Below are 18,021 nucleotides of genomic sequence, written 5' to 3'. Positions count from 1 at the left end.
AGACTGTATATGGCCCGCCTACAGGAAGAAGCCATTTATGGTTCACATTGCAACTGTTTTCCCAGGACAGACCCAAAGCCAGGAGTCAGGATAGAGTAATAATCCACTGTTTACAGCGGGTTCAGATCATAGTAATATGTGATATACATGAAAATTATATTCGCTGTAGAAAGACATTAGAAAACTAAGACTGATTCGACTCTGAGGTTTGACTCTGAATCATTCACCCATTTCCAGATGCTCAAAGAATTGATTAATTTGGGAGTCGACTCCTGTTCACTAGCTATATTTATTAGTGCTCCGCCTGCTCTCACTGTAAAAGATGCTGTGGGCTGGCCTTGGAATCATACTATGAAAAAATTTTTTGTTAAGCTTCCATATTCCCCCATTTCAAAATGAAACTCAAATGAGCAATGTACACGTCCTACATGTTTGTTATTCTGCAGAGGAGATTCTAGCAACAGAGTTTTAGTGGTGCTAAGCACCCAGTGAGCCTAGCAGCCCCACTGGACTCTTCTGCAATCAGCACAGAAAATCTTTCAAGGCATTATCACTACTGTGCTCTTCACTAACATTAACTGTCAACATTCTCACCTGCTTCTTGCTGTCCATCCTCCTCTCTCTCTCTATTCTCCTCTATCCCTCTATGTGCTGCCAATCAATTGGCAACATACAAATAGTATAACATATAATATGACATACAAATAAGTATTTTAATCTAATAACAGGTTATTAATATCAATTTATTGCATTTTTTCTTAAACTCATTAGCTACTGTGGGCTAGTCAGATGCAAAGCATACACTAATTTTAATAATCTTAAAAATATTATGAAGATCATTAACAGATTCTGAGGAAATGATAGACAAACTATAACACAGAGGATAAATGTGTTACATTCATTTTAAACATCTTGTCAGCAGATATGATTATAATAAATCTGCTGCACACAATTTTTTAGATATTTTTTCCTCCCACAGTTGCAGGTAAATATCTGGTTTAATATAAATAACTAAACACAGACTACACACCGTTCTCCTTGGTATTCATATGAGCTAAATCAGTTACTATTTAGGAAAAATAATTTCAGTATTTCCCTAATGTGGGCAATGAAGCCACATAACTTTCACCTTTCCCTCTTGCCTGAACTGTGTTTTCTTAAAAAAAAGAAAAATCAAACACACACATAGAGTTGGGCAGACATCATTTATCTCGTTTTTTTTTTTTACTTATAAGAGATAAATTTACATAAAAAAAAAAAACCCACAATTTTTTCCTCTTATTTTTAGGGTTGCTTGGACTCAAATTAGGGGTGTGTGTCACGCCTTCGTCCTGTCAGTCTGTTGTCCCTGCCATGTGCTTTATTTGCACATGGCTCTGTTTTGTTTATGTTCTAGTCTCCGCCTTTGTCCCGCCTCCTCGTCTGTCATCTGTTAACCCGTCCTTCTCGTTATCTGTCTCAGGTGCGTCTCGTCAGTGTCTTGTATTTAAGTCCCCTTCCTACACTTCCTGTTTGTTGGTCATTGTTCTATTGTTCCGTGTATCCAATCAAGTCTGTCGTGTTCGTTAGTCTCTCCGTTGTTAGTTTTCACGTTGTCGCTGTATTTCCTTTGTCGTTTCGTTCTTTAGTCTGTCTGTCCCGTTTGCCCTGATTTGCTCCTCGTGTCCCGTTTAACCTGTTAGGCTCCCTGTTTGTTTTCGTTATGTTAAAGTCTCTTTGTTTTGTTATTATTCTTCTTTATTAAATATACTGTGCTTTAGCGAATGCGTCCGCCTCAGTCAGTCCGCTCCGTGATTCCTGACAGTGTGTTTAAGCAATTGTGCTTTCGAGATTCACATCTGTGCTTGTGAGAAGGATATTTACATAGATGAAATGTTAAAACATACAGGATTATATTTTCCACGTGTTTTTGTGCCCTCTACTATTGACATTGATGTGGTGCCATAGAATTACGATTTATCGAAAAAATGTAACAATAAAAAGAATTTTATAAATATATTCTCTATACATTTGGTTGAAATCACTGCTTGTTCTTTAAAGCTGCATTAGCTTTAAAACATGCCACTATCTCACCTGGTTATGGTAAACCCACCAAGCGCTGGTGATGACTTTTGCGTCCCAGGCAGCACTATAGCACACAGCCATTGTTCCAGCTTCAGTAAGTGTACGTGGGGGAACAGGCTCACCTTCAACAGCAGTGGAGAACACTCAGCAATGATACTTATTATAAGAGTCTGTATATTTTAATATGCTGGTTTCTAAGTAAGGTTACATCCCTTTAACTTTGCCTTGAGAATCACAAGAATAAAGTTTGTTTTTTTTCTGATGTAGGATGGACTGCCTCATTTTTGTTAAATCAAATTTCCTGCGGGAGAATTCTTGGTGAAGTGACTAAAATATTTATGGCAATGTATGAATTTTTAATTTAAAACAGAGAAAACTGTAACACAACATTATATGGGGTTCAAAAGTAACTGAAATTGAAATTATACAGGATAATATGACAAAATCCTGCACTTATACAAGTTAAGCAACTTATCCTTGGCACAGAGCCAACTACATTTGCAAAGTTTAGGAATACCAGAAGGAGATCCCTACCCTCTTTTGTTGCTACCTGAACACTATGACAATCATCTTCCACAGAAATTTCAAGATATCAGATGCACTCTTGTGCACAGAATATGGCCACCCCATTAAGCAGACATGCTTTGGACGCCTCACTACACCTTGTACTTCACTGCACCTTGTTTCCCCACCCTGTATATCCTGGCAGGTCCAACACATTTGTGGTTTCTGAATACACAATGTGCAAATGCTTCTCTAGGTTCCACAGTCACCTTGACTATCTAATAGGTTTGTCTGTTTCAGCCTGCTGTCTTGATTTGTTAGACTGCTTATTTTCTTTTCCCTGTAAAATACCAAACATTGTCATTCTGTTCATGTTCATATTCCTTAATAACTTCACCTAGCCTGTTAAAAATGTATCATATGCTGTCCCTCTCAATCCTGTCATTATATATTTCAAATCATCCTAAACAATTTTCCATGCCAACTTATCTACTACTGGCTATTTATTTTTGATCTCAGGCTTGTTCCACTCTTATGTATTCAAGTGGGTTCAAGTATGTGCTGTAATGTTTTCAAACATAGGTATTTTTCAATTATTAAATTGGTATCTGATTTCTTTTAATGTTTTTATGTAGAAATTCAATAAGCTCTGCATGCATAAATAAACATCTGTGTCCAAAATGGGTGCATATTAAAATGGTGGAAATCACTTGTTTTAAGGGGTGTCTAGTCTATAGATTTTCCTGACTTGCGCCCAGTGATTCCTGGTATGATGAATGAATGAATGAATGAATGAATGAATCTACAAAATCTACAGATTGTGTTTAACAGCTTTGTTGTTTGTTCTAATGTTGGAAGAGCTACTTATTAGTTTTTCTTATCTGTTTTATTAATGTACCAGTACCAGTAAATTAGCAGAGGATTCAACATTGATCACTTCCTGATCTAGCCATTAAAACATAAAAAATATTAAGTTTAGGGAAAAAACATTACTCATACCAGTAGGATTCTTGATGACACAGCTCGTGGCTCCATGGAGGTCAGCATGGACATAGATGTCCCCTGAGTAAACATTTTTGGTATATTTTTTTACTTTTGTTATAGAGAGAAAGCAAAACGCTGAAAAAATACACAGACACACGGTACAACAAAATACCCCTTTCACCTGCACGCAAGTAACGTTTGACTATCATCTCATTCTGCTGTTGGTCTCGACCAGCAATTATAAGGTAGTTCTCTGAGCTGATGAACCAGAGAAACTTCTCAAACCTTACACCAAAACAGGGAAAGATCATTATTGTTTAGGATCAATTAAAATGTATAAAAGTAGCAGAAAGCTACAGTGTTAGATGACAGCCTATTTGTGACTCACCAGTAGACTTTTCTTGCTTTCTGAATTGTTGTAACTGTGTGAACCTCCTTAAGTGTTTGCTTGGTCTTTTTCTCAGCCGATTTGTAAGCCTTGAACAAAACATATTGCACACAAAATTTGAATAATTTTTACATCACAATAACTATTACATTTTGCAGTGTTATTTTAAGTTTTGCTCTTTTACCTTTTCTGCTGCCTCAACTGTCTTCTGCTCCTTTTTAGCAGCACTCCTCTTGTGGTCATAATACCTGAGAGGGCATTTAGATGATTATAGGTACAATAAATACTCCTTACTCTCAGACAGAATTAATATCATCAGGCATCTAATATAATATAGTGAACTCTTTCCATGTCAGGAACTTTTCTACAAAAATATTTAGAAATGAAATTCTGAAGTGACTTAATGCTAAAGCACACTCAAAAAAATGACAACACTAGGCCTCATTCATAAAAGCTTTGTAAAAACATAAGCAAATGGCGAGTACGGAGCTAAATCAATGACATAAGTATTTGATCTCTTGATTTTTGAATATTTGAAGAAATTTGAATTTTTGTATGGCATTTGATAAACTTTGAGGTAAAATTTGAGGTGGTGAAATATTCAGATTTGAAAAAGAATACATAAAAAATTTCAGATCACTAAAGTTGAATAAAAAAAATAATAAAAAACAAATTTAAGCCAGAAGTCAACCAACAGGCTTCTCAGGAAAAAGTAAACCTCCACAGAAAGATGAATCGCAGTACTTAACTGAATAAATACTGACTGAACTTCCTTCTGACCAGTTTATCTACACACCGTCACTGTTTAACTTTAACTTTATAGCAAAACAGTTATAAATCTCCAGATTATAAAACCACAAGTATGTGTTTTTATTTTATTTTATGGTCTCACTAATTTTAGATGAGGCAACTGGACCTCCTTAATACACAGCTCAGACGTTTACAGAAATTAAGAAATCTTAATTTCTAATGAAACTAAATGAAACTTGTGATCATGGTAGAAGCTGTATATATATATATATATATACTGCTTCGTTCAAGGAATAACAAGTCATAGACAGATCATTCCTTCTACAGGCTTCTACAGAGTTATATGTTCAATGTGGCTTGTCACAACTCTGCAAAGAGAGCAGAAACCTTCACAAAAGCTAAAGGTTATACTTGACACAAAAAGTTTTGGCATATTTTAATATCTCTGTGGTCTCTCAACATAGAGGGATAAATGCCTGTGGAGTTATTCATGCTCTGTAAAACTCTTCAGATTTATTCAGCTTTGTATGAAGCAAAAGGTTGGCTCTAAAATGTCATGCAGGTCAGCTGTTTATGGGTGGCTATTTATGTAAATTTAGTTCATACTTACAAAGACTCACTTGAGAACAGACAGTTTAACGTACAAATTCGTTTTGCATTTTATGAATGAGGCCCATTGAGTGTCAAAGCAACCTGAATCATTGTTCATGTTACATATGTTTAAATGGCAGCTAAGAATAATAATCTGTAAAACCAAACAAAATACCACATTGTTTTCCATTCTTTTCTATTATATGGCCAGTCAGACATATTTTAGAATCACAAGACTGGGCTCACTTCTTTGCATTGGCATAAGCAGACAAACTGAGGTCCACATCCACCAGTACAGTTTTGTTCTTCTGGACATTGCCCTTCTGTCCTTTAGCTGTCCTTTTGTTCTTCGTCACCTTTTGCTCCTCAGAGCGTGTAGTATGCAACACAGACTCTACCTCCTCTGCATCTCCTTCTTCTGAACCAATATATGGGTTCCTTTTATCAAATAAATTAATTATTAATTTAATTTTGTTTTCCATAAAACACACAAAATTAAAGTATTTTTAAACTAAATTATCTTTATACATAAAAACAAAAGGACTTTACTTCAGTAGCATGGTGATATGATTGGTTTGTAGATTCAGTTCTTTAATGGCACATGCCACAGGATCCCCAGCCACTTGAGCTTCTTTCACTATGAGACCAATTTCCGCCCAGTCCACCTGATTGGCAAGAGCACTTCTTACCACCTGTAGAGCTCTGTCCACAATGGGGAGATTCATCTCTACAAGCTCCCCCTTCAGACGGTCCACCTCCTACAAAACCAGATACACCAGCAATCAACAAACCAATCATCAAACAAAAGTTCTCATCATCTGAGTATTATAGTTGAATTCACAAAAGAAAAATACAAACAATACCACACTGAATAAGGATCTGTAAAGAAGTGAGACCAAGGATATCTTCCTTATGCCAGGACCAGACTACATGCATTTAGCCTGATTTTGGCATGATTTTGTTGTATCCATCAATTTTCCTGTTCCTGTGTTGGAGCCCCTGCTGCAGCTTTCATGTGGAACAACTGCCAGCATCACACACAGCGCTTTTGTAGCCATGACTTACAGTTTCTTGACCCACCTCCCCGGGAATGTCTGAACGCACTTAATGATGTGAATGAAGAGTGGTCCATGTCAAAGGTGTAGTGTTGCCAGTCTCTCGACTAAGATACGCACTAACATATAGCGCTAATCTGACATAGTGAACCTCATGAAAGACAAAAATATTGTGTAATCGGTTCAGGTTTAGCACTCCAAGAAATGAAAAAAGTAGGACACCTTTAACATACGTCAGCTGCCAAGACAAGTTATTAGGCACTTTATTTACATAAAGTATCTCACAAAAGGAGTACACACCTCATATTTTTGTACATATATCATTGTATCTTTTCATGGGACAACACTGACGACACTTTGATACAATGTAGTCAGTCTACAGCTTGTATAACAGTGTAAATTTACTGTGCCCTCAAAATAACTCAACACACAGCCATTAATTTCTAAACCGCTGGCAACAAAAGTGAGTAAACCCTAGGTGAAAATGGCCAAATTGTGCCCAATTTTCCCTCCCAGGTATCATGTGACTCGTTAGTGTTACAAGGTCTCAGGTGTTAATGGGGAGCAGCTGTGTTAAATTTGGTTTTATCGCACTCACACACTCTGATACTGGTCACTGGAATTTCAACATGGCACCTCATGCCAGAGAACTCTATGAGGATCTGAAAAAGAATTGATGCTCTACATAAAGATGGCCTAGGCTATAAGATTGCCAACACACTGAAAGTGAGCTGCAGCATGGTGGCCAATACCATACAGCAGTTCAACTGGACTGGTTCCAACATTGCGGTAGAGGTTAAAGGGGTGGGGGGGGGGGTCAGCCTGTCAGTGCTCAGACCATACACTGCATACTGTATCAAATTGGTCTGCATTGCTGTCGTACCAGAAGGAAGCCCCTTCTAAAGATGATGCACAAGAAAGCCTGCAAACAGTTTCCTGAAGACAAGCAGACTAAGGACATGGATTACTGGAACCATGTCCTGTGGTCTGATGAGACCAAGATAAACTTATTTGGTTTAGATGGTGTCAAGTGTGTGTGGAGGTTACCAGATGAGGAGTACAAAGACATGTGCGTCTTGCCTACAATCAAGCATTGTGGTGGGAGTGTTATGGTTTGGGGCTGCATGAGTACTGGCGGCTGTGGGGAGCTACAGTTCATTGAGGGAAACATGAATGCCAACATGTAATGTGACATACCAAAAGCAGAGCATGATCCCCCTACTTCATAAACTGGGCCGCAGGGCATTATTCCAACATGATAACGACCGCAACACATCTCCAAGATGACTTTGTTAAATAACGAAAGGTAAAGGTGCTGGACTGGCCAAGCATGTCTCTAGACCTACCCCTGTTGAGCATCTGCAGGGCATTCTCAAATGTTAGGTGGACGAGCGCAAGGTGATGTTGTCATGGAGGAATCGAAAAGGATTCCAGAGACAACTTGTGAAGCTCTAGTGAACACCATGCCCAAGAGAGTTAAGGCAGTGCTGGAAAATAATTTGACACTTTGGGCACAATTTGGCCATTTTCACTTAGGAGTGTACTCACTTTTGATGCTAGCGGTCTAGACATTGAGTTATTTTAAGAGGCACAGCAACAGTTATACAAGCTGTAGACTGACTACATTGTATCAAAGTGTCATATATTCAGTGTTGTCCCATGAAAAGATATATTAAAATATTTACAAAAATGTGAGGGGTGTACTCATTTTTGTGAGATACTGTATGCATTTGTTAATCATTATTTTGTTTGTAAATTTTACCTGAAATTAGAAAAGGACATTTTATTTATAGTATTTGTTATTTATAATTCTTGTTGAAATATGCTGAAATGTCAGTGACATTCAATTGTTAAAATCATAATAAAATAAAACGATGCTATAACTACAAGGCTATTTCAATATGCAGGAAATGGCACTGATCCAAATGCAAAAAGTTATATGTTATGTTCCGGACCTTGGCTTGAGAAAATGTTCTCTAACTGAATCTTCTTCCTCTAGCTGCTCTTTCCCGTCTGTGGTCACTACAGCGGATCAACCACAATCCGCACAATCGATCTGGCACAGTTTTTATGCCAGATGCCCTTTCTGACGCAACCCTCCCTATTTATCCGGGCTTTGGGACCGGCACAGCTACACGACGCATTCCAGTGTCTAGGTACACACACACCTATGGACCGAGTCGCCAATCCACCTGCCAACGTGTGTTTTTGGACCCTGGGAAGAAACCAGAGCACCCGGAGGAAACCCACGTGGACAAGGGGAGAAAACTCCTGACAGTCACCCGGAGCGGGGCTCGAATTTAATTCCAGGTCACTGGAGCTGTGAGACAGTGACACTAGCTACCCTGCTGCCCTCTAACTGGACCTTAATGAATTTTAATTAATTGCCCCTTGTCTAAAGAACAACTATATTTAAAAATAATAAATAAGACCATACCTGGGCTTGATGTAAGGCCTCCAAACGTTGCTCATGGTCCTTTCTAAAATTTTCCAGCTTCTTTAGAGCCTGTTTCTCCTGATGAAGTGCTTTCATGTCAATCTTCTGGCTCTCCATCTTTGAAAAAAACTCATCAACAGCCTAGGAAAAATAGAAGCTTTTTATTGTAACAGCAAAAAAAAAAAAAAAAAAAAAACAGCCAACGAAAACATACATTGCAAAATATAAACAAAAAGAATGAACCATACCAGAAATTGTGAAATGAATCACCAACCTTATTAAAAGACTCAAACTCAGCATATGGGCTTTTTGAGTGCTGGGCAAAAAGGAATGGGTGAAATTCTTCATACCTAAAATGCAAAGAGAAGCATTATCTGTTATAAAGACATGTCACAGTACTGTCTTTCTGAATACGTACAATATGAATATAAACAACATAAATTATTGACCATACGTCAGCAAATCTTTGTGTGGCTGGTCTGGAGTCATACTTGGTTTCTTTTCAGTTTTCTGAATGATGTAACCCTTTGTTTGGGGAAAAATATATATTAAAAAAATGGAATGATTGCCACCATTAAAAATAAATAACACATGTTCAAATTCATACCCACCTTTCCATCAAAGACTGCTGCCTTCTCCATGAAGTTCTCTGCTATTTGCAAAGCTTCCAAAATTTTTGGTGCAACTGTGGGGCATAACATCCTGTTCTTAATGTTAAATTCCTTAATTATCATTGACAATGTGAAATGTTAAAAAACTATTTCTGGAGTTCTTGAATTATTACAATGAGGAAACTAACCTTCTGCAATGTTAAACTGACTATCCATTTTCATGAAACCAGGGAGTCCAACTTCCATAAGGCAGTGTTCAATGAGAGTGCCGCCATATGCTATGGTGATATAGGCAGATAAAATTTTGAAGTAATTCCTCAAGATTGCAGAAATATGTCTTTGGATCATTTAAATAATTATTTTCATACTATATAAAAGCTACACTTACGGAGGTGTGGATTAAGAATCCTTTTAATTTGCTCTCCGCTTTGTGATTTGGATAGGATCTCTGTCAGCCTGTGAGTATCCCCCCATGCACAACACACACCAATAGCATTAGCACAATGTGGTGGAAATTTTAAATGCAAACATGAGGACACATTCAAATAAAGCAAAAAGCCATGAATATCCATGCATTGCAGTGGTTTTACCATAGGTAAGAAATATTTTTACAGCAAGTAATCATTTTCCCAAATAACTCTTCTTTGCATAATGAAACAGCAATTACCCCTATGTTTAAGTTGAGATTTTGTACGGAAACTATTTTAAATACTTTTATCCCCATTGGAGAATCTGTTTTATGAACAATACACAGCTAAATTCAGATACCACAAGACAATTTTACTTCTGACCCAAAAAATTTCACTTGTGACCCTGTTGTATATCTTTTGATGGGAAAATTATTATTCCTTCCAAAATTACACCACATTCGCACTATGCAGTACAATCTCCCATCCTAATCAACCTTGACCCTAGCAAACTAAATAGGTCAGAGTGACCATGAAAATTTCCCCACAGTGAGTTGAACATTACTTAAGGCAGATCTAAAAAAAAAAAAACATGGACATTTGAAACTTGAGACATTACAGTAAAATATTTTATACATTTAAATAGTAAAGCTAATATTTAATAAATACTTCAGTTTAAAAACATAACAATGAAAATTAATGAAAAAGTAGTTTAGCCTATATTGCCTAAGATAGTCCATATTTTGGCCTACTTTTTAAACACCCCTACAGGTGAAATAAAAATTTTCACCTTATCAACATGCACATGTGGTGTTAAACGAAGCAGCATATTCAAAATATGCGGTCAACATCATTGATGAGCATTTTTGCTTTGAAATTGCAGTTTTACAAGGCCAGACTTACACAGGTACATTCAGACATCCATGGTTTCGCACACAAATCCTGTCAGGATAGAGGCGAGGACTACAGGTGCAAGTTAGAATATCATCAAAAGTTAATTTATTTCAGCAATTCAGATAATTTAATGCTGATGATTATGGTTTACAGCCAATGAAAAGCCAAAAGTCATTATCTCAGAAAATTAGAATAATAAACACAAAACAACAGCAAAGGTTTCCTAAGCCTTGAAAATGATCCCTTACTCTGGTTCAGTAGGCTACACAAACATGGTTAAGACTGCTGATGTCACAGATGTCCAGAAGTCAGTCATTGACCCATGTAAAGTCCAAATCAGTGCAGCCGTCTACCAGGAAATTTTAGAGCACTTCATGCTTCCCTCTGCAGACAAGCTTTATAGAGATGTGGATTTTATTTTCCAGCAGGACTTGGCACCTGTCCACACTGGCAAAAGAACCAATACCTGGTTTAATAACCACAGTATCACTGTGCTTGATTGGCCAGCAAACTCACCTGATCTAAACCCCATTGTCAGGAGGAAGAGGAGAGACACCAGACCCAACAATGCAGAGGAGCTGAAGGCCGCTATCAAAGCAACCTGGGCTTCCATAACATGTCAGCTGTGCCACAGGCTGATCGCCTCCTTGCCACTCCGCATTGATGTTGTAATTCATGAAAAAGAAGCCCGACCTAGTATTGAGAGCATATACTGGGCATACTGTTAAGTAGGTCAACATGTCTGTATTTAAAATAATTTTTTAAAATAGGTCTTATTTAATTTTATTTTTATTTTCTGAGATAATGACTATTGGGATTTCATTGGCTGTAAGCCATATTTATTTATTCAATCTTTGTCTGTAACCACTTTTCCAGTTGAGGGAAACCCATGCAGACACAGGGAGAATACACCAAACTCTTCACAGACAGTGACCCGTGTTGGACTTGAACCCACAATCTCCAGGTCCCTGGAGCTGTGTGACTGTGACACTACCTGCTGCACCACAGAGCCGCCCTAAGCCATATTCATCAACATTAAAAGAAATGAATAAAAGCTTGTAATAGATCACTCTTATTTGCATCTATATAATGAGTTTCACTTTTTGAATTGAATTACTGAAATAAATTACCTTTTTGATGATATCCTAGTTTATTTAGACGCACCTGTCTATATTCATAAATCTGATACTGAATGAAAGTTGTGGGTGTAGATCTGACCAGATTTAAGGCATTAGGTTTTTTATGAAAATAACTTGGACACACATGTAATTGTGATGAATACAGATTAGTTTTTAATTGATTAATCAATTAATGGAGGGGGGCTTTAATAAAATAAGTTGTCAGCACCAACAAACAAAAACTGCTACATTCATGAATACATTTGTGGCACATTAACACAGAATTAAATTGTTGTGAGGCAATCATAGAAAACAAGTCAGCTAGACATGACAAAACAAGACAAAGAGAACCTCTGATGCAACATTGCCAAGATCAGTGAGACGTAGTGACTGGTCATCACTAAGAATTTAAAATGGATTAACACTTACCTTTCAAGGCTGATGATGGGTTCAGGTGGCCTGGCATTCTCTATAGGATATCGCTCTCTCACAGCAATCTTAACATCCTCTGCCTCAGCAGTGCGAAAGCGCAAAAGGTTAAGTATGACGTACTCATGGTCTGTTAGGACTATGTTTCCCTGCAAATGATAAACACTGTGGTCAATGTGGATCTCTGTGGGTTGTTTTTACTACCAATATGTGCATGTGTGTTACTAAACATATCCATCCTTCTTTGTATGTAACTATAATTTCTGCAAAGAATTTATATAAACTTAGCACAAAAAGGAAGGAAATTTGTGTTTGGTAGATTATTGTTTTGTTGAAACAATGCTTCTTGCCAATAAATCTTATGCCATTGGAAAGCCTGTTAATGTTCATTTTAAATGATGCTACATTTGTAAGGAACATGCATTTGTTGGATGAGCAGTAGAGCTGAGTATGTGGGTTGCGGCAATAAAAAATTTGCCAAATCTTCTCTTCCATTGACAAGCAGCTTATTTTGCTGTTGCTATTGACACTTGTATTGAGCTTCTTATACCCCCAGGTGCTGCATGCCATGTTGGACTAATAGGGCAACTTCAAGCTGGTGTTCCGCAAAAAATCAAGTTGCAGCATTATTTGTAGTGAGCCCTAGTACCATCTCCAAATTGAAGACCAAGTTCCATATAACAGGGTGATGTCAGAGACAGGCCGCAAAATGGGAGTTCCAAGAAGACGAAACCCCAAGAAGATCGTTTCTTCACCCTGTCAGCATGTTGGTCAGCGCATATGAACGACAGCTCTCTGCCCAGACAATCCGGAACAGACTGCACACAGCCACTCTCCATAGGCTCACAGGGCTGCCAGGAGGCCTGCCATGACTGCTCTTCACCATCAGACCTGTTTGCGATGTAGGCAACACGTGCACTGAACCCTGAATATGTGGAGGAACATCATGTTCAGCAATGAATCCGGATTCTGACTACAGCCATTGGATTGTAGTGTCAAAGTGTGGAGGAGAAGATGCGGAGAACACTATGCTGATTACTGCACCAATAGAGTAACACCTTTTGGTGGAGGCAGTGTGATGGTGTCGGGCAGCACCTCCTTCACTGGAAAAACAAGGCTAGTCGTCATTGGAAACAATCGCAATACAGAGAGATAATGAGATGAAATTCTGCAACCAGTGGCAATCCCATATCTCCACCGTTTGGGACCCAACTCTATCCTCCAAGATGACAATGCTCACCCCCACAAGGTGGGATTTATCAAAGACCACCTCCAGGATTTGGGAGCAGACAGGATGGATTGGCCTGCCAGCAGTCCTGAACTCAATCCCATTGAACACTAGTGGGATCAGCTTGGGCGTGCTGTTTGCGCCAGAGTGACCAACACTCTGCATGCTACTTACAAATGTGGCACCATTTAAAAGGGAAATCAACAGGCTTTCAAACAGATAAAGATTTATTGCCAAGAAGCATTTTTTCACAAAAGAAATAACCTATCAAAAAACCCCAAATATCCTTACTTTTTGTGCTAAGTTTAGAATATATCTATTAAAATTTGGATATTTTATAGCAGTCATTCTCTAATCAGCCCACATAACCTCACATATGGTCAATATTCTTATGCAAACCCAACTTGTAACACTTCCAAAGTAAAATATCAGGGGGCACCATATTAAAATAAGACTAAATTTATAAAAGTTTATAAATGGCTTAAAAATCCTACTTATTACATAGTTATAAATTAGGTTGTAAACTAGGTTAAAACTAGGCTGGATGATTTAGATGAAAAATATTTCATGATCAATTATTTCATTTCAGTCAAAAGCTATTGATAATTTTTCATCATCTTTTTAAATAAAGAACATGAAAACATGCTGAATTAAACGGTTTATATTAAATTTAACCACCTTATTTTACATTATTCACCTTATTTTTCAAGGCAAACATGTAATGTCAACCCTACAATGAAGAATTTACAGAAATAATCATAAGGACAAAAGAATGATTTCACTTTGATATACACATTAAATAAGAAAGCAGGAAAAATTAACTTGCAGTAAACTGACCTATCTCAATAAGTGCCCTTAAACACACATTAAATAATTCCTTGGACTTAAATATAATGGGTAACACTTAACATTTAACAATACTGGTGCACAATTAATCATATATTAATACATCATTAATGATCTCCTCATAGTGAATTAATACATATATTAATGCTTAATATATCAGGAAATAACAAAGCATATACATTAATGACCACATTAGTCATACATAAATATCCATTAACAAGGGTAAACATTAAGTATCAACATCTTGTTAATTCAGTCTGCTAATTAATACTATGACTTGCCTTATTAATTAAGACCTTTTACATATTGCATCTATTTGGATACTGTTTGTTGCAAATCTTTGCGCATTGATGTTGGCAAAATTATAGGCAGGGACATAAGCAGTGATTACCATAATAATGATAATAATTTTAATCACTACTTATGTCCCTGAATATAATTTTGACTACATCAATGCACAAAGATATGTAACACACAGTATCCAAATAGATCCAATATGTAAAGGATCTTAATTAATAATAGTCATAGTGTTAATTAGCAGACTGAATTAACAAGATGTTGATGATGTTTACCCTTATTAAAGGCTATTTATGTATGACTAATGTGATCATTAATGTATATCCTTTGTTATTTCCTGATTATGTGTGTTCCTACCGGTTTGCATTATTTGGATATAAGTGAAATTATACCTTTTTTTAATCACTATTGTGTTTTTATCACACAGGCCTAAAGAAAGTTCTCTTACCCTGTCGTACAGCTCCACTATAAGGTGGTAAGCAGCCTCATCTGACCCAAACTGAATGTCCACAATTCTGTCTACACCAAGTTGCTTTACATGTACCAGTCTCCTTGACTTCAAGTGTTTTCGACACTGAAAATATTAATGTAAGATCACTCAATAGTTTAAAGCAAATGCAATATATTCAATTGGTAGTACACTAGAATGCATCATACCTTCATGGCAAAACCAGAGGGCATGATGTTTTTGGGCCATTCAAACTCTGTGGAGTGAATCCGTATTCCAGACTCAAGCAATAATATTGCTTTACTGTCTGGCCTGAAAAAACCAAATTTTAAATTAAGGAAGCAAAATTCAAAACATCAATAAGTTACCAAGCATATGCCTAATGGGGGGGGGGTCCTTATACTTCATATGTTGGAATACTTACTTTTGTAGTCGTATGAGATATGTCTTGTTGTCAATGTCATACACATTATTCACTCGCATTCCGACATAGCTGCAGGACAAAAGACGTGTAAATTAATAACAGACTGAAAGTATTACACAAGTTTATCTCTGAGATTCCTTTAAAGTACTTGTTATAGCATTGCATAACTCCTAACTTAAATTCATTAAAAAGATTATATTCACTAGTGTTCACTAGCTGAGGTTTTGAATCAAGCAAAAGTGGGCAAACAACCCCCAGTATCCTCAGTTCCCAAATAATTAACAGATGTAAATAAAACGAGCGATGATGCAACCCAACACAGTGGTAAACCTGACTCTGTCCTAACTTATTTGAAGTGTATTGGAAATATGCAATTTATTATTTGTATTTATTTACAAAATACAGTCGTGTTGGTAATATTTCGTTGCACCTTTGTTGCACATTTTCAAGAGAATTAACCAATCATATACTTGTTTTTAAATAATATTCCAACTTTTCTCGAAACCGGGTTGTACAAGCAATGTTTGAGGACAGAGTGTGGCAAGAAAACCATATGTAACGTTACCTAACACACCTTTTTCTAATATTTCTTAAAAGTGGATTCACATAAGTCCAGTTCCTCTAAAACAAATTTAAATGAATTGGTACTTGTGTCTCTCTCGCTCGATTTAAATGCCAGCGATCCTAAATACGACCTAGACCAGGGGTGTACAACTCCAATCCTGGAGGACCGGTGTCCAGCAAAGTTTGGTGATTCCTTTGCTCACACACACGATTCAACTCATCTGTTAATTGCCATTTTTAGGGGATATGTTTTAGAGGAGGAATCACCATACTTTGCTGGATACCTGCCCTCCAGGACTGGAGTTGTGCACTCCTGACCTAGACTAATTCATAGGGAATAAGATGATCGATACTGAAGCCCATGCAACAAGCAGCAGTTTTGACTGCTGGCTAGCGTAGCTATGCATAAACTATGTTTACCAAACAGTATATATACAGCAGAAGTCAGTCCTTACTTAGCGTTGAGCTCGGCAATTACTACCCTAATGTCCACTGTATTAAATCTGCTTTTCATGGCGCTGAGAACACTTAAACTCAGTTTTTTACTGTTCTCGGTACACGCAGCCCTGCTAACCACCAACTGGCAATGCGTATGTGTCGTATTCTACGGAAGCCTGTTTGTTATGCCCGGTGCAGGCGATCAGAAATATCGAAGCGCGTTTGAGATCATAGGGTGGAAGAGTGACATAGCGTGAAATACAGAGAGAGTGTGAAAGGGAGGGAGGCAATGTGGTCATCTCATGATGCTGTGAACCATATTAACCACCGAGGAATTACAGCCCGATACACAGGTCCTGGATATTTCACTGTAGCTTTAATATTCGAGCATACACCGAGATCTTACGCTTGCCGTACTGTTAGAAGCTTGTCCATGACTTACAAAATATCTCGAAATAACAGAGTGAACAATGTCCATTAATCGGTCACCCAAATGACAAAGTTATATAATGCAATTCATTACTTTGGGAAATGAAATAATGAAGATCCTGACATGTTTAACGTGAAATTTGAAAGTGGAGATTATCAAAAAAAAAAAAAAAAAAAAAAAAAAAAGATGCGATTTTACGTACTGCACGGGAATGAAAACAGGCGGAAAGAAAGCGTTATGTCCGAGCTTTTGTGAATGTCTTAACGATGGACAACGACAGAAGACGGGTGGAACCTGAACAAGCGCACAGCAAGTCTCTTAGTAAGAAAGGTGAGCCGCTGTTTCACCCGCTGCCCTTAAAGTGTCATTAAAATTCTCCCGAAGATACACTGTGGCCTGTTAGCATCTTTCAAGGCCCAAACGAAGCGGTTTGCTATAGAACAAGAGTGAGGTGCATCTCCACGTTCGTGAGAGCGATGGGAGTTTCTAGGTCGGTTGACTTTTCTGGCTCTGTCTCAGCGCAGGTCAGATAGGAGGCCGGGAGCGTGCCCCGTTACCAGGGCGACCGCAGCCACCAAGCTAAAGCTAACATGGCGGAGCTGGAGAACTTGTTATAAAGAAACAAAACGAGAGTGTTTTATTACAAATGGCTTCTAATTTTTAATACGCTATGTGAATGTCGCTATGTGCGCGTTCAAATCATTGTTTTCTTGTGATTGTTTCTTGTAACTTTCCGACCTGCTGAAGAATGCATAGTAAGTTTAAAGTGTTCAAAACAAACGGTAACGTGTCAGAGCCTGAAAATCTATGGCTATTTCGCTGGACATGGGTTGAGCTAGCGGAGCTTGTCCATTTTAATCGCTTGTACACGCTACAGGACTGGGGAAAACGTCTAGATGCTGGTAGTCGGTAACGAGGACAAACCATTTGGACCATTTGAATCATTTTAAATTTCTAAGAAGAAAATAGCAAAAATGGCAAAAAAAATAAAAAAAAACAGTGGCTGCGTAGTGCAGTATGTATGTGATTAAATAACGAATTTTACAGCTTGCTAGTCTGATATACTTAACAACAGCCAGTAAGTCTCCTTGTATATATATTCATGTTACTAAGC

General features: G+C 37.6%; 2 protein-coding genes across 6 annotated transcripts in view; one reads left to right on the top strand and one right to left on the bottom strand.

Annotated features, from left to right (window-relative positions):
* LOC136697661 (ribosome quality control complex subunit NEMF-like) overlaps positions 1–16,680 on the bottom strand; it is a 32,349-nt gene extending 15,669 nt beyond the window's left edge. Inside the window, exons 1-18 of one of the 2 annotated variants that reach the window (XM_066672883.1) lie at positions 16,495–16,680; positions 15,476–15,544; positions 15,261–15,363; positions 15,052–15,177; positions 12,233–12,381; positions 9,773–9,840; positions 9,573–9,662; positions 9,385–9,458; positions 9,228–9,298; positions 9,048–9,123; positions 8,774–8,914; positions 5,831–6,039; positions 5,528–5,719; positions 4,125–4,188; positions 3,941–4,029; positions 3,734–3,837; positions 3,568–3,630; positions 2,074–2,186 (exon numbers count right to left, since the gene is read on the bottom strand). In XM_066672883.1, the coding sequence (XP_066528980.1) occupies positions 2,074–2,186; positions 3,568–3,630; positions 3,734–3,837; positions 3,941–4,029; positions 4,125–4,188; positions 5,528–5,719; positions 5,831–6,039; positions 8,774–8,914; positions 9,048–9,123; positions 9,228–9,298; positions 9,385–9,458; positions 9,573–9,662; positions 9,773–9,840; positions 12,233–12,381; positions 15,052–15,177; positions 15,261–15,363; positions 15,476–15,544; positions 16,495–16,553 (1,860 nt within the window). In that variant the 5' untranslated portion in view covers positions 16,554–16,680. The remainder of the gene's footprint in view (positions 1–2,073; positions 2,187–3,567; positions 3,631–3,733; positions 3,838–3,940; positions 4,030–4,124; positions 4,189–5,527; positions 5,720–5,830; positions 6,040–8,773; positions 8,915–9,047; positions 9,124–9,227; positions 9,299–9,384; positions 9,459–9,572; positions 9,663–9,772; positions 9,841–12,232; positions 12,382–15,051; positions 15,178–15,260; positions 15,364–15,475; positions 15,545–16,494) is intronic. The other variant, XM_066672876.1, reaches the window with a different exon arrangement.
* Positions 16,681–17,135: 455 nt separating this feature from the next.
* Positions 17,136–18,021, top strand: part of LOC136710358 (MAPK/MAK/MRK overlapping kinase-like) — a 29,972-nt gene continuing 29,086 nt past the window's right edge. For 2 of the 4 annotated variants that reach the window (XM_066685840.1, XM_066685831.1), the window contains exon 1: positions 17,136–17,237. In XM_066685840.1, coding sequence (XP_066541937.1) covers positions 17,174–17,237 — 64 coding nt within the window. In that variant the 5' untranslated portion in view covers positions 17,136–17,173. Of the gene's footprint in view, positions 17,238–17,480; positions 17,663–17,914; positions 17,986–18,021 lie in introns of those variants that run through there. The other 2 variants (XM_066685847.1, XM_066685856.1) reach the window with 2 other exon arrangements.

This window comes from Hoplias malabaricus, chromosome 1 (assembly GCF_029633855.1).
Source record: "Hoplias malabaricus isolate fHopMal1 chromosome 1, fHopMal1.hap1, whole genome shotgun sequence".
In the NCBI taxonomy this organism is placed as follows: domain Eukaryota; kingdom Metazoa; phylum Chordata; class Actinopteri; order Characiformes; family Erythrinidae; genus Hoplias; species Hoplias malabaricus.
The sequence above is the reverse complement of the archived record's forward strand: the minus strand, read 5'-3'. Positions and strand labels throughout refer to the sequence as shown.